This window comes from Hippocampus zosterae, chromosome 1 (genome assembly GCF_025434085.1).
Source record: "Hippocampus zosterae strain Florida chromosome 1, ASM2543408v3, whole genome shotgun sequence".
NCBI classification, from domain to species: Eukaryota; Metazoa; Chordata; class Actinopteri; order Syngnathiformes; family Syngnathidae; genus Hippocampus; species Hippocampus zosterae.
This window is the reverse complement of record NC_067451.1, coordinates 21,425,347-21,447,989: the sequence shown is the minus strand read 5'-3', so window position 1 is coordinate 21,447,989 and position 22,643 is coordinate 21,425,347. Positions and strand designations below refer to the sequence as shown.

The following is a 22,643-nucleotide window of genomic DNA, read 5'->3' as shown; positions in this document are numbered from 1 at the left end:
TGTGGGCAAACGTGCTTGCGACCTCGAACGAATCCTCACATACAAAAACATTCGCTAGGTGTGCACAAACTTACAAAACTTCGCCACTCAGTGAGATACGGCCCCTGGAAAAAGCGTGCGAGTTTCATGGCAATGTTTGATGCAAAATGCCATAGACGGGCTAACGAGTAGCATCAATGTCAGTTATAACGCTTTAAGCAATTGATATTTGAACAGAAAAGGACAATGTGCTAATGGTAAATGGTATATATACTTGCGGAAAATGACGCTTATTACTGCGGCTTTCTAAGTCAGTTCTCGCTATGTCGGTTTTATATTGCATCATGGTGGCAAAGGTGTGAACACCAGAAGGAGCACAATGTGGGGCTGTATTGGATCAACGTCCATTCATTTCAAAAGTGAAAATTTGAAATACACGTGTGTTTTGAGCGTGAACACGGAGCAAATTAAACTCCTGCTTCAAGACAACACTGCACCGACACATGAGAATCGTCTCACCTCATTGGGTGGCTGCAGCGAGTTGTGCGTCTCCTGTTGTGGCTTGTTGTCGGTCTTGCTGGAAGCAACTGGTCGGTGGTACTGAGTGGTTCCGGTGGGGACGTGCCAGAAATACACCTCAGACGAGTCAGAGATCTCCCGCCACCCTGGCGGCAGGTCCCCATTGGCCCAAACATCTGCTAATGGAGCAAAACAGGCAGTATATAGACTGGGCGCATATTGTACATAAATCCTGTGTGTGTGCGTTTCTATATGTGTATCTGCACACGAAGGAGGATGGGGATCATTAAAGCTTCTGTTGCCATAGCAACTCTTTCCTCATCCCTAGAGCAGTGCCCCTTAGGCAATGGCCTCTGTTCATTCTGTTCCAGCTTTCCTATAGTTTTACCTTTACATTTTCCATTACTTATGCCTTTGCATCATTTTTCACTTCCATTTGCATCCTATGCCACACCGATATCTGCAGTCTCCTACCATTCGTAAATAATAATCATTCTATGCGACATAAGGTGGCACACTGGCCCTAAAGCTTCCCACAATATGGCCTGAGGTGGGGCTTTTGGTACATTTCCAGGATGATCAGTTTGTATGAGAGAGCAAGAAGGAGACACAAAGTGCGAGTGAAGGGAGATGCAATCAAGCGACGATTAAAGGCTAAGATGTTCTTAAGCAGGGGTTTGCATTTTATGGGCTGGGAGCCATTCGTCCAGGGCCCCTCCATCCATTATTTAGTGTAGTATATTAAAAACAACTGTGAAATAGCCCACAACACAATTTAAGGAAATTAGTGAATAGTGTGCCCTCCAAAGACGTGTATTTCAAAGACTTTGAATATTACTGTTTATCATCAACCAACTCATCATCAAGTTTGTTATTCATAATCAAGTCTGCACTGGCCGTAAGAAGATGGAATAGTCCATTGTATGAGAAGGGAGGAAGGGGCACTCTTAAGCATGATAGAATAAGCATTTTAATGTTTTTTAAGTGTGCGAATAAAGATTAAAACAACAACAACTGCTCGAAATCGAAGACAACATTTCTATTCTATTTTAGTGGGATATGGGCAACACCCCAGCCAGCCCCGCCCTCAAAATCATGACCAAATATTTGGTCTTATCGTATTCAACAGAACTTGTGAGGCAGCAGTTTTTCATCTCAACTTTCCCTTGCATCATTCGATTTTTCAATTGATTTGCAACGGAAGGACTTGGACACTCTTATTCAAAAGACAAACACAATGTTAGCGAACCTGACTCCTGTGGACTTTGAGGAGAGGGTGACTCCTGAGACAAAGTGGTCCAGCTGGAGTCTTCATCCTCCGATGGGGTGTCCGGAGTCAGATCCATTCTTAAACTCACTTTGGGCAGCCCGAGCTGCGGTTGGGGATCGGGCATGGCAGGGGGTGTTCGGTTCCTTGTAGGGGTGTTCCTCTCACTGGACCTTGGCTGCTTAGGGGAGGATGGTGGGTACTGTTGCAGGAACTGGTTCTCGTGGTTGGGGTGCAGCTCTACCTTGATCACCCTGGGTTGGGAGCTTCGAGGCGGCTTTGCGGGACTTCTGGGACTACCTTGAACCTGGACACAGTGCTCCTCTCTGATGTGGGCAGTAGCCTGGTGCTTTTCCGGTTCCCACTCTGGGCTGTTAGTGGATGAAGAGGAGGAAGAGCAAAGCGGGGCTTCCACGACTACCGGTAACAGAGGCTGTCTTGCAGTTGGTGCTTCGTCCTCGTCTTCCTCTTCTTCTTCCACCACTGCTTCTTCCTTGTCTTCCTCACATGAGCTTTCACAGGTGGGCTTCTCTTCCTTCTGCATCTCCCTCTCCTTGACTGGGCTAGCCTGCTCTTTCTCTGCCGAAGCCAGCTGGTTCATCTCTTCCTTGTTTTCGTTGTTTCCAAAGCTCACATCCCAGCCCTTGTCGTGGTACTCCAAGAAGCTCTTTGTCCGTCTTCGGAAAGGGGGCAGCTGGGAGTTGTCTTTCTCAAACTCGGGCCAGTTAGAGTTGATGTTATCCGTGGGGATGTTGTGAATTTTGCCCTCTGTATTTGCTCTGCTCAGCTCCAGCTGCTGACTCTCAGCACGTCTCTGCATGTTGGCTCCATTCTTGGCCAGTTTAGGGTTGGTTGTATTGCAAAGTGACGATGAAGAGGAAGAGGAGTAGAGGGCAGAACTGGATGAGGACTTAGTGGGAAGGCCCCTGCCCCTGCTAGCAGTTTGATTCTTAGATGACAGGTTATCACATATGCCCATTACGCTGCGCACGCTGGTCATTGTGTGTCTTTGACGGCTCTTGGGCAAGGTGGCCGAACCTCCCCCTTGCGAGCCAGCGGACTCCTTGATGACATCACGTCCGAGCAGCTGGTTGTAAGAGGAGCGCAGACTGAGTGAGGTGGGCGGTAGGGTGGATGGGCCGCTGCGGTTGGCCAGACCCACGTTGGAGGGTGAGGAGCCCGAGCGTGAGAGGGGAGGGGTTTGTACCGACATCATGGCTGACTGGATTAAAGCGACAAAGAATGACCTGTTGGGAAAGGCCACACAGAAGGGATTACAGTCATACATAGCTTTCGGCAAACAACAAACTGAGATACTAGTGGATACAGTTTCTGAATAAGTTTTCTGCGGTTGTTGATGAGCTGAAGCTGAAGTAAAATGCAGAATTGACTGAGTTGTTGAAAAGCAGACTTTGCGAACTTAAGTTGGTGTACAGATTGGAACTAGTCAAGGAATGGGAAAAAGGGAGGACAATGTGCAAATGCTGCTAATGTGGGAATTGAGTCATGATGTGCTGAATATCTTGTCGTTGAAATGGTTTCAATTGGTCAAGAAATGTGGAAGGAGAAGGTCAATGTCTCTTAAATGTGGGGCTTTTGCCATGAAAAGTGTGGAATCTACTGATTGTGGGAATTATTGGACCATGAAAAATAATTCACTAGATGTTCTGAGTTAACTGAACAGTTTCAGTCTGGGACTGGGAAATATTGTGAACTTTTTTGTTTCAAATCTTCATTCACTTGAGAGTGCGTTTGTGTGTACTGTACGTGTGTGGAATTTTACCAAGAAAAATACTGACATCATTTTCAGAGTAACATGTGAATACTGATGGGTTTAATAAATGGTCCCATTGCTCATGTAAAAGTTACATGGGCTAGAACTACTGATTCTGAAGACCTTGACTACATTAAATTGATGTGACAATACGCAGAGGCTAAAATTTGATTAGACTAAAAAATAAAATGGAAAAAAAACTTACAACTAAGAGAAGTGCTTCAAAAAGAAGATAATACATCAGGAGTGGGCTAATGTTTTGGCACGGGGGCCGCATTGACTTTTAAAATTTGACAGAAGCGCTCAGGTCAGCAGGAGCTATGGTACATGAAAAAAAAATGCATTTGTTGACAGTCCATATCAAACATCAACAGAACAAAAGCATGAAAGTACAGTCTTCATATACTTTTTTTAAATGACAAAAGTGTTGTTGATGACCTATTTTAGCCTGTGCATTGCTGCAGATGGGTTCTGATCAGACTAGTAGAAGTAGAGCGATACAGAGGTACTAGGTGCCCCCCCCCCCACACCCGTGTTCTGCAATTTCAAGTCAATGCGCCACCTGGCGGTGAAATGCCTGTAATTATAAGTCCAATTGAAATGAATGCAATCATTCACATCGAACCTTAATTGTGGACCAACCTTCGGCGGGCCGGATTAAAAAGACCAACGGGCTGGATTCGGCCCGTGGGCCGTAGTTTGCCTACCACTGGAATAGATTGTTGGGAAAATGAATACAATTTGATGGAACAAATATTCCTTTTTAGTTTGTGCTCCAGCTGCCCACCACTGAGCAGAGCTGATCTGGAGTGAGCTGCATCCTGCACAGTACTGCTCCATCTGCAGAGGCGGTGTGAATTGAGGGCGTCATCCAGCGAAGGGGCTGGGGTAGGCCAATTATTTTCTAGGCTGTGTTTATGATTCTCAAGAGAACTCCGCCGTCTGCTGCTGAACAGTCAGCAGAGCAAACTGTAACACACGTTGTCAGAGAGGTGGAGGGAGATGAGTTGCTTCATGCACAGGATGGTTGGTAAAGGTTGTTGAAGAGTAATTGTTTGGTGTTTTAGATAAGACCAGAAACAAACAAAAAACTATTGTATGGAATCTATATGTTCCTTTTTATTATTGAGGACTTCACCAGAGACTGGATTTGAAAACTGAAATCTAATAATCTAATTGCTAAGTAGACTCGGGCACAGACATCCAAAAAACATAAAATACAATACATACTGCTCCCACACAGTTGGAAGCAAACAATTGTCCAAAATGTCTTGAATAATTAAGATCACTAAATAATTTCAATTTCACAAGAGGTGTGCTGCAACGCTTACAAAGCCATATTTTCTATTCTATACCCGGGGCGCAATGAACCTGTCGTGAACGTGGCGTTGTTGCGCTCCAGTCTCTCTGCATCCTCTTAAATGGGACTGCTTATAGTTATGGTTCTCATCCAAGACAGATGATATCATCAACTGTCGACATGTTTTGCATTTCTTTCCTGTGCTCCTACTGACCATAAATCTCTTCGCATAAAGCTGCAGTTGAGCCAGGGAGTGGCTTTTCTACACACACACGTGCGTCGCTTGAATTTGTTTCCCAGCCTCCAACCCCATTTACGTGCTCTCTCACTGTTAATGTGCTGAGAAATGAAATCACCTGCATGAGAGACCATACATCCAGCGGAGGGGATTGGGACCCAACATCCCCATGAATACGCTAAAATTGTGTGCAATTGTCTATAGATGCCACAAATGGTGGCACAGCACTACTTTAGAAGTATAATTGAAGATCCTCAACTCACTGGAAACTGTTTCCTTGGTACCAAGATGCCACCAGATGTCGCCAAAGCAATATCAATATTGCTTGGAGCAAGCTGATCATAAAAACAAAAGGTAAATTTACAAGTGGCAAACCGTAAGCATGCAGTGTGTGTCGTGTACAGGTAGTTGGATGGCAATCCGTAATTGAATGGTTTCACAACAATCAATGGCCAAAATGGTCTCAAGTAAATATTAAGATGAAACAAACTTTTGTATGAATACATCTCTTGTATTGGCAGTGTAGAGCAGGTACAGTTGGGCTTTGGCATACCAGTGCCTTAACTTATTTTTTGCAAATTATGTGAAGAGAGAGAGAGAGAGAGAGAGAGAGAGAGAGAGAGAGAGAGAGACTTCTCAGAAGAATACAATCCATTTTTTTCTTTACATTCTCTTTAATTAGTTTACATTCTGGTTTTATATTCAACTATAGTCATCTTTACCAGCAATATAGGAGACCACTGCATACTCATGGTTCGGTACCTAAGGGTTTCAGATTCACATATTTGTTGTTTTCATTATTTCTTAAATTTTTGGTGGGTTTTTTTTCCATTTTACCCGTTTTGCAAGGAATTCCTTTTTTGAATGTTTATCAGATTTTTGAGGGGGGATTTTGTTTTTTTGTGGAGGAGGAGGGGGTACATTATTTTCTTTTCCTCCCAACGTTTTCAATGGACGCAAATAAAAAGCAGATTTTTACTATACATGTAATAGCTGGCCCTGTTCCGGGGGGTCCACTGTATATTACGTTTTACCACAGAACAAGGAAAGGTCGTACTGTACACTGTACACCTTATCTCATGTCTGTAGCCCGTGGAAAGATGACCACATACACGCAACGCGTCTGTGCTGATTTCATTTCAGACATTCTCGAAGCATGGAAAACACACACACAGCAGATTTTAAAGCGAGACAAAATCTTGGGAATTGAACAAACTAAGAGGTTGAAGAGCTAAGTGTGCACGTTGTCCATGCGGGGCCCTCTTCTCATCTCGGTGGCTTGCCACGGGACCAGACGACAACATTCTGTTTGTGCTGAACGTGTACTCAGACACACAACAGGTACCCGCACTGAACCAGCCAGTCGCATCAGTGCGTCAAGCTTGTCTCTCGTCTGTCCTGCATTGGTTATGTGACAACAAACACATTGTGATGATCCCACGAGAGAAGGTCAGACCATAGCCTCGGGTCCCAAGCTGAAGGGGCCCCCTGACTAATGAGATGGACTTCTGCCCTTGGCCCATATCAATGACAAAACAATGGCACTTGTAATGGCAATGTGTCAGGAATCCTCTGCATAGGCAAACAACCACTTACATACATAGCTAAGGACTATTTAGAGTTTTAAACTATTTAGTGTTTTCATTGAACCAAATACTCATGTTTTGAGACAAGGCATCTGTGGAAAACCCACACCGGCACCTGGAAAACATGCTCTCTTCACAATGGTAGGACATAGCCCAGATTCAAACCTGCAGCCTTACAACTGTGTGGCGGTATACTCACCACTCAGACAGCGGGCCAGCCAAAATTGCCCATTATTTTGTAAAAGATGTTCTTACCCATCCTCCTAGTCGTGAAAGACCCCTGGTTAGAGCACTGAAAGGCTACCATTTGACATACTGTCTCTGCCTGTGTTAAAAACCGCGGCACATACGTCTTCTGTTTCCCTGAACCAACACAGGCCTTAATTAAGTCCAACAAAGTGGAGTGGAGAGGGGAGGAGGAGGAGGAGGATAGTTATTAGAGGAGGAAGTGAAGAGCATGACATGGCATTTTACTGGACAGCAGGCAATGATAGCAAAGTCGCTGCCCCCACAAGCCCTCCAGAGAGAGGTCATTCAAACAGGATGCAAGCAACAAGTATGAGCATAAAAGCATCATTGGCTTGCTCCTTTTTGTGTGCCGTAAATGCAACTCACTGATGATGTCTCTTGTAATCCAAACCAACTTGCAGTAGATGCATTCAGATTAGTTTCTGTCTTTTTGCAGCAAATGGTTAACCTCATCCCAGATGAAATGTCAACGAGAGCAAAAAAAGATGCGTAACTTATGGCTGTCTGAGACAAAGGTTTAACAGTAGCTGTCATAAAAAATGATTCCAAAATGATATTTAAAATGCAAAATGAAACCACTGAAATTAAATTTTTCTTTTGTTGCTCCCACTTGAGGACAAACTCATATAGGAAATATATCTGATATCACATTAACTCATATCATCATTTTAAGACAGCTGTTTTGGGATGATTTTATGCCTTCATTGTTATTGTTACAGACATACTGTATTTTATTTAAGTTTGACTATTTAAAATTGTAGTAATTGTAGCCTGAAGTTGTGTCTCAATGCACACACAATCCTATCTTAAACATTTTGGCCATCTAAAGGAAAATAAAAAAAGTTAACTCTGTGACTCATTAGACATGACATCATCAAGCTAATTGCTCCGACAATGAGTAGACCAAATGTAACGTTCAGTGCTCTTTTGTACTTTTCAAATTATTCAATGGTCTCAGGCACTAATTATAACTATGTGCACCTTATTTCATTATAAAGGATTTATTCAGCAATATTTTTGAAACATGTATTTCAAAAGCTTGAATGTCTGCGAAACAGATCAAAATTCATGATATGACAAATAAAGTGAATAAAGAGTATACAAAGTATCACCATTGAGGGCTCAGCAACTGCTGGACATTTCAACTACAATAAAATGATGTTTGGTCATCTGTTTTTATCTTGAATACATAAAACATCTAAAATAAATGGTCTGTTTTTCCAACATGTTGGAATCCTCTCATTCTGAAAGATGCTCATCTAAAAGGTCAAATGGGTGATTACCTGTTCTAGGAAGACACCCACCTTAGAGAATTAAAACTAACCATCACTCTATATTGACAGTTATGTTGGCCAGTGTGGGTGGACATTCAAACCATTCCTCAAAACAGCAGCAGTCCCAGTTCTTACGAGTCATAATGTGGTAAATGCAACAGATGAGTGTCCGACCATTGGGGGGGAAAAAATCAACTTGAGAAAGTCAATGATGTCATGGGTGGAGTGTTTTCAATCCCTTCGACTCACGCCGCCTTTCTCCTAACAAACTCCCATCACAAATGTCAGTGGGGGAAAGCAGCATAAAAGCTAAATCTCGTCATATCTTCAACTCAAAAGACAACGAGGGCGCAATGTTGTCGATAGGTGAACATACAGTAAATCTTTCCACATCCGGTGCATCCACCACCCGCCTGCGTGGTGCACATCCCGAGACCAACATCTTATTTACTTACCTCGAAGCTCAGTTTTGGTCGTCTTCCACTCCCACGATATTACACGAGTGAGCAGTCACCGCAGCAAAGGAGCGTCTTTTTAAGAGCCACGTCGCCCCTATCTGCAGCCAGCCTCCCGCATCCGATCACATCATCCGCCCTCTCCGGCTGCAAATCGTCGGTCCAGCTCGGCTGGGTGGCCTGGTTGCGCTTTCTCTCTGCGTCATCACGTCCCGGAGAAGCGAGCGGCGCTGTGGAGCTCCCGCAAAAGGTGCAGCCAATCAGAGCCGAGGGGGACGAGGAGGAGGAAGTGGAGGGACGAGGCAAACTGCAAGTCAGGTGACTTTTTTGGTAGCGGGGGGGGGGGGGGGGGGGGGGGGGGCGCAGGTAATGAAATCTCACATCATTGAGGTCCTACGTCACACCCGGAAGTCTTGTGAATGGGTTACATACTGCATTGTGTCGAATCCTGTACTGGATAAAGGTGTCAAAACCACATTCACACTCCAAGTTTAATTGCAGATTGCAGATAAAATAATTGTGAAAAAAGAGAAGTACTGATTAATGCCATTTACTAAAGGAAAAGTAAAATTCACAAATCTGAAAGGTATTTTCAGCTCAAAAGTAAAAACTTTTTTCCCCAGTCAAATGAAATTCGATATCCGTTGGAACGCACAGTGAAAAAAATACTAAAAGGCTACCGATGGCTCAAGATTTTCTGCCATGAAACACGTTGCATATCTTTCCTAACAAAATGGGAACTTTCTCATGAAAAATATTACATAATATGATGACAACCACAGGAAACTATATACCTTACCCATACTTCTTTTCAGATTTGATCCGATCTTGCATTTGTGACCGCCACACTTTCATTTTTTTACCATTTCATCAGTGTTAAATCAGTATTAAATTTTGGGGGACTGGCTTTCATTTCGGACTCATCACTTTTTTTTGTCAATTTCTTAATACATTACATCATTCAAATATTTTTGAACATTTTCATGTCATACTGTTAATTCTCCGTAGAGGTGTTTGATGGCTTACGCACACCAAGGTGCCAATGACAATTTAGAAGTGGGGCAGCCTTCTGTTGATCATGGAAAAGATTTACATTTTGATCGGCTCCATCTGTTGGCTACAGTCAGGCTGTGCTACTTCCAATAAAAGAACAAAACGGGTTATTAATCTTAGTTAAAAGGTTGTTTTGTAACCTGGCCTTAAAAAATTAAGGCCAAACAAAATTAAACAAAAAATGAATTGAGATTTTATATAAAAGACAAGAACTGATGTTGGTTACAAACTTTATGATATAAAACACAAAACATATCACATAGGTTAAAAATTACAGACTATGTAACTGGCAAAAAAGGCTCATACTATCAAACAAGTCCTGAGGGTCAAGTCCTCTCTAACAGTCAATCAAACATTACTTTGAGTTTACATTTGAAAATATAACTACATACACTTGGGACTCTCACTATATTATACATGCACTTCTTGTTCTTATATAGTCGTGGAAGAGTCAGAAGGCACAGCTAGCTGAATTTTAAGTATAAGCTGAGAGCTACATGGGTGTTTATACATATATCCTTTTACTGTGCGTAAGCACACAGTAGGACTTCTACAATGCTTCCTATTTACAGAAAGAGCAACGGTCTTGATGCATTCCATAATATAGTGCCGTGAAAAATTATTTGCCCCGACGATTCCTGTTTGTTTCAAATCATCAAACCAATTTGAAAATTGGTTTGATTTTATAATCTCTCAAAGAGGGCAAATGCTTTTCACAGCACTGTATGTAATGATTCAGGGTGTCCCCCGCCTACTGCCCGAAGACAGCTGGGATAGGCTCCAGCACCCCCCGCGACCCTAGTAAGGATCAAGCGGTTCGGAAAATGGATGAATGGATGTATGTATGTAATGTGTTGTACAGTATACTACTTCACTGGTTTAAAATTGGCTGTTAATGCGACACAATTTGAGACAAAAAGGCCACCACACACACACAAAAAGAGAGAGGGAGAGACAGATAGAGAGAGAAACACAAGTATAACACTCACGCTAAGTACTCACACAAAATTACACATCCCTCCCTGCATGTCCACACGTAACACGCTGGTGAAAACACAGGCGTCAAACATAAGTACAGGATCTAGTGCCAACTTTTGCTTTAATTGCTGGATACAGTAAGTTTCCAAAATTTGAAAATTCACGAAACTTTGCAACCCTAACACAATATATCCGAACAGATAACACATCTGTTTGTGTAACGATTGGCAGTTATCCAACACCTACCATCCACTGGCACGATTTTGCCTCCAGGTTTTTGGGATGAAGGTGAAGAGGGCTGGAGAGCACTGGAGCCACGGTCATGCTCCCGGTGCTCCAGCAGTGATGCAGGAAGGGAAGGGAGACGAAAGGGTGGGTGTCTGCACACATGCCATCAGCCAGAGAGGAGAGCGGCAGCTGCAGGTCCGGGTCGGGCACGGAGAAACATGGCGAAGAACGGATGGAGCGCAACACTGCAGGAGATGGAGAAAGTAAGTCAGTTCGGCAGATGACACATGAGATGCGCTTTCACTCACCGTCTGTCTCAGTGGGGGATCTCAGGAAAAGCTGAGCCTGCTTGTTCCCTGCTTGAGCAGCTCGTCTGTACAATACAATTGCCGACCTCAGGCTCTGCCGGACCCCAAAGCCGCTCTCATAGCACTGGCCCAACAGGAACAGAGCAGTACTATCCTATAAAGACAAGCAAGAAAAAAAAACATGGGTTCATACAGAAGTATTTTATGAGAAATTTACATTTTAAAGCTGTGGTTAATTAAATTCAATGCATGATGGCATAAAATAATAAACTTTCCAGTGAACTTTATTTTTTAAATCGTATCTTCAAATCTTTGAAGTCAAGATGGCGCCCGAGTAGGCAGCCGTCAGCAAGTGCTCTCATGAGCCTTGCTTTCTTTGTTGTTTTTGTGTTTGTTTTGTCACTTTGTGTTTGTTGTTACGTCGTGTGGACCTGATGTGGACTTTTTTCAGCATTTTTTGGCCACGACATTCATCAAGGAGGAGACTCTGTGCTCGGCGGTTGCGCCTTCTCGGCAGCATGGGTATACCAGCACTAGTTTTGACTGGGAGGAATGTCGGCGCCATTTGACGGTCGTTGCTGGACAGTCCCAGGGCGCTTGTGTCTTGCGCCTATAATGGGCAGCATTTTTCACAGCCCCGCTTTGTTCAGCGGAGAGATCGGTGCTGTTGAACGGTCTGCGGCTGGATGGATGTAAGTCTTGAGGAGCCGACGATGAGAAGAAAGGAGCGTTAGCGTGGAGCGCCGATGCGGATTTGGAACTGGGAGTCGCAGCTTGGAGTTTGAAGCGGATTACGTGGGACAGGAGAAGTGAACTAATCTCTTTTCGTCAATGGACGCTATAGCTTCGTGTTTGCTTTCAAAACTTGAATGATGTCTCTGATCCTCTCCTCTTTCATCTATAACTGCTTCAGACAACAAAGTGTATGCAGAAAATTGGTAGATTGCACGACTGTCTGTGTCCTGTGTTGTGTTGTGTTGTGTTATTTTGACTCCAAAATGGCGCCGTGAGAGTGGCTGCCTTTCCAGCAGCTCCTATATTTTGTTGTTCTACTTCTTCCTTTCATAACTTTGCTGCTGTGAATTGGGAATTTCTCCATTGCGAGACTAATAAAGGTTTTCTAATCTTATCTTCTTATATCTGTATGGTATTGATTTTATAGGGTGCGGTTGTAAGAATAGTTTAGATTGATATAAGTGTTTTGGTAACATAGTTTGGGGTATATTTAAAATCCAACCTATAATACGAGTAATTAGGAACATGATTTTTTTGGGGGGAGGGAGGTGTCCTTTACTTTTTCTTTTTTCACTTTTGGGCAGTATGGTATTTATATGACTTTTTTTGAGCTGCTGTGATTTGATGCAGTCAACATAGAATTATTTTCCCAACTGACATCATTGCACTACGGCTGACATAAGTCTAGCTTACAGATTTAACGTGAATATTTATTCACAACAGCTGCACCTATCACAAAGACCTTTACAGATATGTATATAGATTTAAATATTGTTCCTTTTCCATGTTCCTTTCCTTTCATAAAGGGTGGTCGGGAGGAGTAACCTTTGCTTTGATGTGGATTTCTGCAGGAAAAAGTCCTCACCAGCACCGATGAACATCCAGGGTATGGACATAGAGAGGGTGACCTCCTACAAGTACCTTGGGTGTTCTTCTGAACGACAAACTGGACTGGTCTACAAACACGGACGCCCTGATTAGGAAAGGATAGAGCCGACTCTTCCTACTCAGGAAACTGAGGTCTTTTAGGGTTCAGGGGTCACTCCTTAAGACGTTCTATAACTCGGTGGTGGCCTCGGCCATCCATTATGGCATTGTCTGCTGGTCAGGCAGCATCTCAGCCCGGGACAGAAAGAGACTGGAGCGACTGGTCAGGAAGGCCAGTTCTGTCCTGGGTTGCTCCCTTGACACTCTGGAGGAGGTGGGCAACAGAAGGATGCTAACTAAGCTAAAAGCTATGATGGCCAGTCCCTCCCACCCCCTCCAGCCCGCCCTGACAGCACTTGGTAGCTCCTTCAGCCAGAGACTGTTACACCCGCGCTGCAAGAAGGAGAGATACCGACGCTCGTTCCTACCGACTGCTGTCAGGCTGATGAATAAAAAATAACAATCATAATAATAATAATTAAATGATGTGAAGGAAAATTGTAAATAGTACTGCGATTTATCCATTTTGTGTTCATATTGCATCTAATTGAAAGATGTTTGTTGTTTTTTTCCCTTTCTTCTTTCTACATACATTCTTGCTGCTGGAGGCTGTAAATTTCCCCAGTGTGGGACGAATAAAGGATATCTTATCTTATTAAAATGATGTGCATCCATCCACCTTTCCTCTGCATTTGCCGAATGTGACCGAACGAATCTCCAAGTACTTGTGTTCATCGTGTTCAGATAGGAGAGGAAAGTTCCTCTGCAAAAATGAGAACCCAGGCCTTTCACATCCAAACGACAAGCATTAAGATTTTAGAAGGGTGCTCACACTGCTCTGTGCTGCCATCTGCAGGTAGTACACAGACTTGCTGCCATCTCTCACTGGCTTCCGGGAGTACACAGATGCAAGGCATAATTGTGCCTGCAGACGAAGGATGTAGGTAATAACATATGGAGACAACATCAATTGTTATAACGGATGAGAAAAAAAAAATAAAAACAACATGTGATGATGATTCCCACCTTTGTCAGACCTGCTGCAGCAGCCTTCTCCAGGAGGCTGATGGCTGTATTTATCTTTTCTTCACTCTCGCACCCGCTCCTGGTCAGGAGCAGCTTTGCACAGCGGTATTGAGCCTGTTTGTGACCTTCCACAGCTGCCTGCCAATAGTAATGGGATGCCTTCATGTATTAAAAAGAGAAATAGAAGAATCGGATAATCAGTAAATGACAATATATAAAAACAATCTGTTTTTTTTTCTTCAATGTCTCTAAAACAGTGACTCTCAAACTTTTCACACAAAACACCACTTTAAAAAGTTCTTAAAAATCAAATGCAATGGTACTGAGCTTAAAAGTTAATTACAACTAAACTGTACTCAGGCAGCGATTCTGCCCATTCTTCCCGGGGATTGGGTACTCGACCAATATGTACACCACCTCTCGCCCAAAGTAAGCTGGGCCAGACTACAGCTCATACGCTACCCTAATATGGACAGGCAATATAAAAAAAATGCATTGATGGACCTTCTCCTTATCCTTGTGGACTCCTCTGCCCTTCTCATAACAGACCCCAGTGTTAAACAGAGCCTTGCTGTAGCCCTGTTGAGCTGCCGCCAGGAAGCATGTGAAAGCTTCCTCGTCGTTTCCATTTTTGGCTCTTTGAATGCCTGTAGCAAAAAGAAAAAACAAGAATCTAGGTGATAACATCAAACACAATTTACACAACAAACACCCTCACTTTTCGCGGGTGATAGATAACAAGCTCCCACATCAATAGGTGAAATTATGTGACATATGTTGCAGCTTTGAAACAAGGAGCACTGTAGTGTTAGCTTTTTGAAAACATACACTATATGAAGATACTACATTTTGGTCATATCACACAACGCTAGCTGCTGGGGTGCACAGCACAACTCACATTAATTTATGAATGCAGCTGTTTACTTTCCTCGTACAATACTGCGTGCACTGAGCTGCCTATTTCGGCCAGTCTGATTAACTGAACGGCACATTTCATCAACTTTTTGAGTTTCCAAAAGGTCTGAGTGAAGCAGCACGCTCGGAGTGTATTTCAGTATTTCAGAAAGCAGAAAGTATCCACTACGGGTTAACATGGATTTGGGATGTGACCAGCTGTCCAATGTTCGTGGTGTCTCCGTTTTTTTTTTTTTTAAATCAACATTTTTCGACTGGTCTGACTTAGAAGGAAGTAAAATTGCACAACCCGCAAAATAGCAAGGTAAAACTGCAATACATCTATATATATATTGCGCGTCGTCCCGCACGCGGTCTGTCCCTCCGTCTGTCCCTTTTCAAAACGTACCTACTTCACCGCGCCGCTACTGCGCCGCTCAGGCAGTGGCTCACTACGATCGCGCGGGCATCTTAGCGAAAAAATGTTGTCTACCCACAAGCATTGCAATAAAATTGTTAGTTATTTAGTAGAGCTAAACATCTCTTTATTTTCGCGATAAGCAATGAAGATGAACAAAAAGTGGAACCAAGTAACAACACTTTTGTGGGCCGAAGGCCCACCTTACCAGCCTTCCGCAGGAACTAGCTGATGAGCCGCCCGGAGGGCGGCGAACCAGCTAGTTAAATTATAATCAGAAATGAAAATCTGCAATTCAGGGAATGTGCAATAACCAAAACTTGAACTAGTGAGGTAATGCTGTAGACATATTAAGTGTGAAAAAAACGTTCTCAGTGAGTAGCAAGTAATTATATATCACACACTTTGTTGTTTGAGATGAAAGAGGAGAGAATCAAAGTGTCCTTTAACCAGTGGATCAGAGACGTCATGCTCAAAATGTGCACACGTCGAAATAGTGATGTAATAAATATATACCAATAATGTTGAGGATCATTGGGACGGTGCTGTCTGCCACTTTTTCAAGATTCTGTGCAGCTTCTGCCAGTCTCTCCTCACCTTCAACCATAGACTGAAAGCCAAAGTATCACATTTCGTCTCACACACACACACAAACAGCCAAGTAATAATAAACATGAGCTCATATAGTGAACCTTGTTATGAGCATGATCCATCTCTGTGCTCTCTTCCTCCAAAACGTTCTCTTGCGGGCAGGAGGCAGACATAAATGCATCACCTGTGGCAGACAAAAAAGGAGAGGACATATGATGTGATTCCACGAAGTAAAGCATCATATCCATCACTTCAGAAAACAAAAAAGAAGCAGCATGAATGTTAAAATTGCTTTGCCGAAGAGACAGCACACTTTAGATTGGCAAATAAATCGAATGAATGAATAAAGGAATAAAAACAATATTTAAATGGCTCACGTCAAAACAAAGCAGCAGTATAGATTTGTGAAAAGCTATGAAATTGACCAAAGTTAGGCATAGGTGGCTGAGGCCTAACACTAGCAATATGTATTCTTTGTCTGCAGTCCAGCGAACTGTGAAGGACAGGGTAAATCTGTAACTCATACACCCCGCCAAAAAGTTTAGAAGTGCTTCAAAAACGGCGGCAAAGTACGACGTTAAGTTACTCATCTGAATTCAAAATAATTCCGTGGCACCAAGGTATCACAAGATGGCTTCTTCTCCAAAGCAATAACCTTATCTCTTATGATAAACATTTTGTGAGCTTGGGTATAGCATGGAGAGATGAGCTCTTGAGCAAATGACTGCTGATAGATTACACATATACATATGAATTGGCAAATTTGCACGTAGTGAATTGCACATATGCAGGGAACACTGCCTGCAGTCTTTCTGTGGAGTATTGAACATACCTTGTAAAGGCGAATCATGGCCCGGTTGCAGCTCATGGTCTGAGCTGGTGGCATGAGCAGTCAGGCGGTTCTGCTCATTGCTGTATGACGTGGCAGTACTTCCACTATTGCTACTAATGGTCTGACCCAAGGACTGATTGTGCAGACATGACACACTCGTTCCTCTTAGGACCACATCATTCCTTGAAACTGAGGAACACCATCCAAAAAAACAAAAACATATCGTGTCACGAGTTTGATAATTCAGGAGGGTCAATTCTACTTGCAGAGATGTAATGCTCACAAATGTCCAGCAGGAGGCGGTAACCACACTTCTGCAAAGTGGGCGGTCTCTTTTGGACTGAAGAAGTTGGACTGGGCTCAGCGCATGAAGAGAAACTGGAGTGGATCCTCCTGCAGATCTGCATGAACAGAACCGCTGTCGCACCCTTTGGATGAACAGTGGCCACTCTCATCAGTGATGAAGGATTGTTAGACGTGTTTCAAATGATCAATTAATCCTAACGAGCTGTGCATCATTCAGACAGGATGTATGCAGGTGGCCCTTGGCTTCTGTAACTTCGTGACACATTCATATACGAGGCTTCGCTAAGACCCAGAAAACAAAGTTGGGTCCAAAGAGATGCACTAAGACTACAAAAGACCATCTTAACTAGATTGAAATCTTATTGTTTATATATATATATATACAGTGCCCTCCATAAGTATTGGCACCCCTGGTTGAGATGTGTTTTTTAGCTTCCAATTATTTTATTTTTTTTCTAAATAATATGGGACCTTAATGGAAAAAAAGAGAAAAATCCAACCTTCAATACAAGTGCATTTATTCAGTGGGGAAAAAATCCCACATAAAGAAATAATTATTTGACATCAAATAATGTGTGTCACAATTATTAGCACCCCTGGTGTTAATATTTTGTACAACCCCCTTTTGCCAACAAAACAGCACCTAATCTTCTCCTATAATGTTTCACAAGATGGGAAAAGACAGAAAGAGGGATCTTCAGCCATTCCTCTTTGCAGAATCTCTCTAAATCATCCAGAGACCTGGGTCCTCTCCTCTGTACTCTCCTCTTCAGCTCACCCCACAGGTTCTCAATGGGGTTGAGGTCAGGGGACTGAGATGGCCATGGGAGGAGCTTGATTTTGTGTCTGGTGAACCATTTCTGTGTAGATTTGGCCATATGTTTAGGGTCATTGTCTTGCTGAAAGACCCAGTGACGACCCAGCTTCAGCTTTCGGGCAGAGGGCAACAGATTTTGATTTAAAATGTCCTGGTATTTCAAAGCATTCATGATGCCATGCACCCTAACAAGGTTCCCAGGGCCTTTGGAAGCGAAACAGCCCCACAGCATCACTGACCCACCCCCATACTTCACAGTGGGTATGAGGTGCTTTTCAGCATGCGCATCTTTCGTGGTACGCCAGACCCACTTAGAGTGTTTGTTGCCAAAAAGCTCAATCTTGGTCTCATCTGACCAAAGCACACGGTCCCAGTTGAAGCCCCAATACCGCTTGGCGAACTCCAGACGCTTGCGTTTATGATTGTGAGTGAGGAAAGGTTTTCTCCGTGCATGCCTCCCAAACAGCTTGTTGGCGTGTAGACAGCGCCTGATGGTTGATTTGGAGACTTTGTGACCCCAGGATGCTACCATTTGTTGTAATTCTGTAACAGTGAGCTTTGGAGATCTTTTGATTTCTCTTACCATCCTCCTCACTGTGCGTGGTGGCAAAATAAACTTGGCTCCTCGTCCAGGCTTGTTTACCACTGTTCCAGTTGTTTTGAACTTCTTAATTATTCCTCTCACAGTGGATATGGGCAGCTGCAGTTGAGTGGCAATCTTCTTGTAGCCTCTGCCTGACCTGTGAAGGTCGACGCACATCTGCCTCACTTGTATGCTGTGTTCCTTTGTCTTTCCCATGTTTAAGAGTGGATAAGAGAAATGGCCTCGGTGTCACGTCATATTTATACCCCAGGGAGACAGGAAGTGATGAATTACTAATTAAATGTTCCTACATACTCTGGTAAACTTTGTAAACTACTGTAGAAATGACAGAAATGCTTCAATTATATTTATTTCCTGGGAATTGTTAAGGGTGCCAATAATTGTGGAACAGGTGATTTGATGTCAAATAATTATTTCTTTATGTGGGATTTTTTCCCCACTGAATAAATGCACTTGTATTGAAGGTTGGATTTTTCTCTTTTTTTCCATTAAGGTCCCATATTATTTAGAAAAAAAATAAAATAATTGGAAGCTAAAAAACACATCTCAACCAGGGGTGCCAATACTTATGGAGGGCACTGTATATATATATATATATAATATATATAGAAAAAAGAATTCTTTGGCGTAAAGATCATAGTTTATCTTATGTACATGACTGCCGTGTTTTATGTTATGTGTTGTTTTATTATTTTACTTTATGTTAACTGTTGTGAAAGCGCTATATAAATCATGTATAAATACATGCATAAATGTATGTATGTATGTATATATAACAGTCACATCAGTAAGAGGTTCCTTAAAAGAGAAAGACATACCCATCCCACTGCATCGAGAGCTGTGTAATGAGGCAGCTCAGTGGAAGGGAATTTAAAGGCTCGCTGTTTCTTCCTCCTCTCGCCATCCTCCTCTTTATGGGAGCTGAAAGGCATTAAATAAAAAAAAACAAGTCCACTTTGGAAAATATGAGGAGCAAAATATTTGGAACACCTCTGCAAAATACTCAATAAAGATATTGTTGAACTAGTGAATGTAATTTTTGCAGAAATAGGTATTTCTTAACTGAAATGCTGTGGAGTTAATTGCATTGTTGAGTTACTGAACATGGCATAAAGTTGGAAATGTTTGAATCAACCGAGAAATGCAGAAGGAGACATCCATCCATCCATTTTCAACATTGTTTAACCTGTTCTGGGTCGCGTTGGTGCTGGAGCCGATCCGAGCTGACATCAGGCAAAAGGCAGATTATACCGTGAAGTGGTGGTCAGTCAGTCGCAGGGCACACACAGAAACAACCAACCATTTATACTCACATTCACACTGTCACTGAGGGTGACCTGAACCCACACTACCTGCACACACGTCGGTTGACTAAGTGCACCGCCACACCGCAGAAGGAGACAAATATGCTCCATATCTCCCAACTGGAAATGTTATTGGAGAAATGACCTAGAGCCCAAGATGTGAAATGTGAAAGGAGGAAGTAAATATAGAAAACATTTATTACATTTCGGAAATGTGTTGTGAACATTGGTGAAGTTTACTGTGAAGTCAAGATGGCGCCCGAGTAGGCAGCCGTCAGCAAGTGCTCTCATGAGCCTTGCTTTTTTTTGTTGTTCTTGTGTTTCTTTTGTCACTTTGTGTTTGTTGTTACGTCGTGTGGACTTGATGTGGACCTTTTTCAGCATTTTTTGGCCTCGACATTCATCAAGGAGGAGACTCTGTGCTTGGTGGTTGCGCCTTCTCGGCAGCATGGGTATACCAGCACTGTTTTTGACTGGAGGAATGTCGGCGCCATTTGACTGTCGTTGCTGGACAGTCCCGGGGCGCTTGTGTCTTGCGCCTGTAATGGGCAGCATTTTTCACAGCCCCGCTTTGTTCAGCGGAGAGATCGGTGCTGTTGAACGGTCTGCGGCTGGATGGATGGAGGTCTTGAGGAGCCGACGATGAGAAGAAAGGAGCGTTGGCGCGGAGTGCCGATGCGGATTTGGAGCTGGGAGTCGCGGCTTGGAGTTTGAAGCGGATTATGTGGGACAGGAGAAGTGAACTAATCTATTTTCGTCAATGGACGCTACAGCTTCGTGTTTGCTTTCAAAACTTTGCTTGTAGCAGACGTGTGCACATTTTTCAGCATGATGTCTCTGATCCACTGGTGAAAGGACACTTTGATCCTCTCCTCTTTCATCTATAACTGCTTCAGACAACAAAGTGTATGCAGAAAAGTGGTGAAGATTGCACGACTGTCTCTGTCCTATGTGTTGTCTTGTGTTAATTTTGTTATTTTGACTTCAAAATGGCGCCGCGAGAGTGGCTGCCTTTCCAGCAGATCCTATTTTTTTGTTGTTCTACTTCTTCCTTTCATAACTTTGCTGCTGTGAATCTGGAATTTCTCCATTGCGAGACTAATAAAGGTTTTCTTAATCTTAATCTTAAGTGTCTTGTTCTGAGAACACGAAAAATACTTCCTAAAATGTTCTGTATGAGTTTTGGAGTTTAAATATGGGATTGGGAAAGGTGAGCAATTTTTTTGTTGAATGTCTAATTCACTTGAATGGTCTTATTTTTTAGGTGTAATAATTTGAAATTCTGTGAAAACTGGACATTTTTGGTATGTGAAAGGGTAAACAGTTAGGAAAATGAATGGATGGAAAGTAATCCCAATTGGTACTTTTTTTTGGTGAATCTTCTTAAGTTTCAATGGGTTAAATCAGTGGTGATATGTGGATGGAGTAGGAGACCGGTGCATTAACGCTCACACAGTGTTAATCAAACAAGCACTCTTGTCTGTATTCTTCAAATTGGAAAGCTGATATGGCCGGGAGAGAAGTGAAACCATGAAAGGTCTTACAGGGCTTCTTGTGAATGAGAATTTACCTGCTGTCAGAGGAAGTTCTCGGGGTGGAGAGAACAGTGGAGGTGTTGATCACCTCATCTTCTACATGGTGATTCTGGGGGAGACGCAGTGCGTTGTTGGTGTGGTATCTATGCAGCACTGCAATCACATGAGCAGAAAGAAACATTCATTCCAAGCACACAAACCAATGTTTCCATTACTGAAGAAATCTGGAGGTTTCTGGAGCAACCATTAGCCAATTGTATTGTTTATGACGATCTGAACGATTTGTTCAAAGAGGCTAAAAATCACAAACTTGTATTCAGACATGAATATTTAAAAATATCTTAATTAATCAACACTTCCACTTTGACTATTCAGGTTTCCATTATGGCTTAAATAAAAAAAGTACAGTACAATAACAAGATAGTTAATGTTTCATATATAATGTTTAACAAATAAATAAATAATGACCCTTTATCCTCACGTTAATATAACATTAAAGCACAGGCATGAGAATTTTAATAACTGCCGATCTTTACTATTTGATCCTGGATACCATATACGACAGGGAAAGCCCAAAAGCCAACCTTAAAGGTTATGTATAATTTGAATACAACACATTAGAAAAGACTGAAGGAGATCTTAAACTTACAGTGACCAAATTAAACAGGAGGCCAAATGTCGGCGTCACTCGAGAAGTTTCCATGATGGTGCACAACACTTTCGTCTTACCTCTCCAGGCGAGTCCTTTTACTCTCCACATGGTTCTTCTTCTATCTCACGAGAGCTTCCACCGCCGAGGAATGTTCATGTTCTCATCATTCGGACCCTAAGTAGAAATGTCTTTCGTTGCATCGTAGGTCCATGTCAACAAATTGCGACCAAGCAATAGTCACGAGTGCAGCCAGTGAGGAGCAACCCGGAAGTGGTTGACCTGACGCAATCGAAAACGTCTGAGTGGTGCAAAAGCGTCACCTCGTGGTGAAGAAATGACACGTACAATAACGTCTTTCAAATGGACACGAGTGTCCACACAATACCGACAAAGAGCAAAATGCTCAGTTGTAAATGTTAACATTTCCAAATGATTGGTATATGTACTGTTGTAGAAATGTCAACCATCTATCAGGAGATCTTGTCATTGCTTTGCAGTGTCAAACATGCAAGTGCCTGAAATGTAACCCACACTTCCAGGCTGACGGAGCTCATCGGCATGCCTCTTTGAATTCAGATGAACTTTGAATAGCCATCTTCTTGACTGGTTGCCATGGTGATACAACATCACCACCATCAAGTCCTTCACCTATTTTCTTCTTGAGGAAAGAAAAAAAATCACCGGCGTTCACTCTCGCAAGAATGGCACGGTGATCAACTGGTTAGCATGTCCACCTCAAAAGTGCAAGAGGTGCAGGGTTCATTCTTCCTGTGTGGTGTTTGCATATTCTCCCC

The 22,643-nt window shown here is 42.8% G+C and overlaps 3 protein-coding genes across 7 annotated transcripts in view; 1 reads left to right on the top strand and 2 right to left on the bottom strand.

Moving 5' to 3' along the window:
• Positions 1-8,932, bottom strand: part of LOC127610346 (amyloid beta precursor protein binding family B member 2) — a 62,136-nt gene extending 53,204 nt beyond the window's left edge. The window contains exons 1-3 of one of the 4 annotated variants that reach the window (XR_007964819.1): positions 8,642-8,929; positions 1,748-3,012; positions 499-677 (exon numbers count right to left, since the gene is read on the bottom strand). Coding sequence is in view for 3 of the 4 variants with exons in the window: in XM_052080389.1 (XP_051936349.1) it covers positions 499-677; positions 1,748-2,981 (1,413 nt within the window). In the remaining variant the exon portion in view is untranslated. Of the gene's footprint in view, positions 1-498; positions 678-1,747; positions 3,013-8,641 lie in introns of all 4 variants that reach the window. The other 3 variants (XM_052080389.1, XM_052080374.1, XM_052080365.1) reach the window with 3 other exon arrangements.
• Positions 1-22,643, top strand: part of LOC127610875 (uncharacterized) — a 112,033-nt gene that overhangs the window by 6,704 nt on the left and 82,686 nt on the right. The window lies entirely within an intron of this gene.
• dele1 (DAP3 binding cell death enhancer 1) lies at positions 9,911-22,133 on the bottom strand. The gene is made up of 12 exons (XM_052080854.1): positions 21,927-22,133; positions 21,233-21,350; positions 19,177-19,279; positions 16,915-17,059; positions 16,632-16,820; positions 15,901-15,983; positions 15,725-15,818; positions 14,401-14,543; positions 13,897-14,055; positions 13,703-13,795; positions 11,209-11,362; positions 9,911-11,145 (listed from the first exon to the last, which is right to left on the bottom strand). Exons 1-12 carry the CDS (start codon positions 21,955-21,957, stop codon positions 10,904-10,906), a joined length of 1,554 nt encoding a protein of 517 aa, XP_051936814.1. The 5' UTR covers positions 21,958-22,133; the 3' UTR covers positions 9,911-10,903.

Bases quoted from the DNA above. Each gene is read 5' to 3' on its own strand.
- dele1 (XM_052080854.1), bottom strand. From the start codon at position 21,957: ATGTGGAGAGTAAAAGGACTCGCCTGGAGAG. The intron at 21,351-21,926 runs GTAAGACGAAAG...ATGTGATTGCAG, and splicing joins AAAAGGACTCGCCTGGAGAG to TGCTGCATAGATACCACACC. The intron at 14,544-15,724 runs GTATATATTTAT...TTTTTGCTACAG, and splicing joins AATGATCCTCAACATTATTG to GCATTCAAAGAGCCAAAAAT.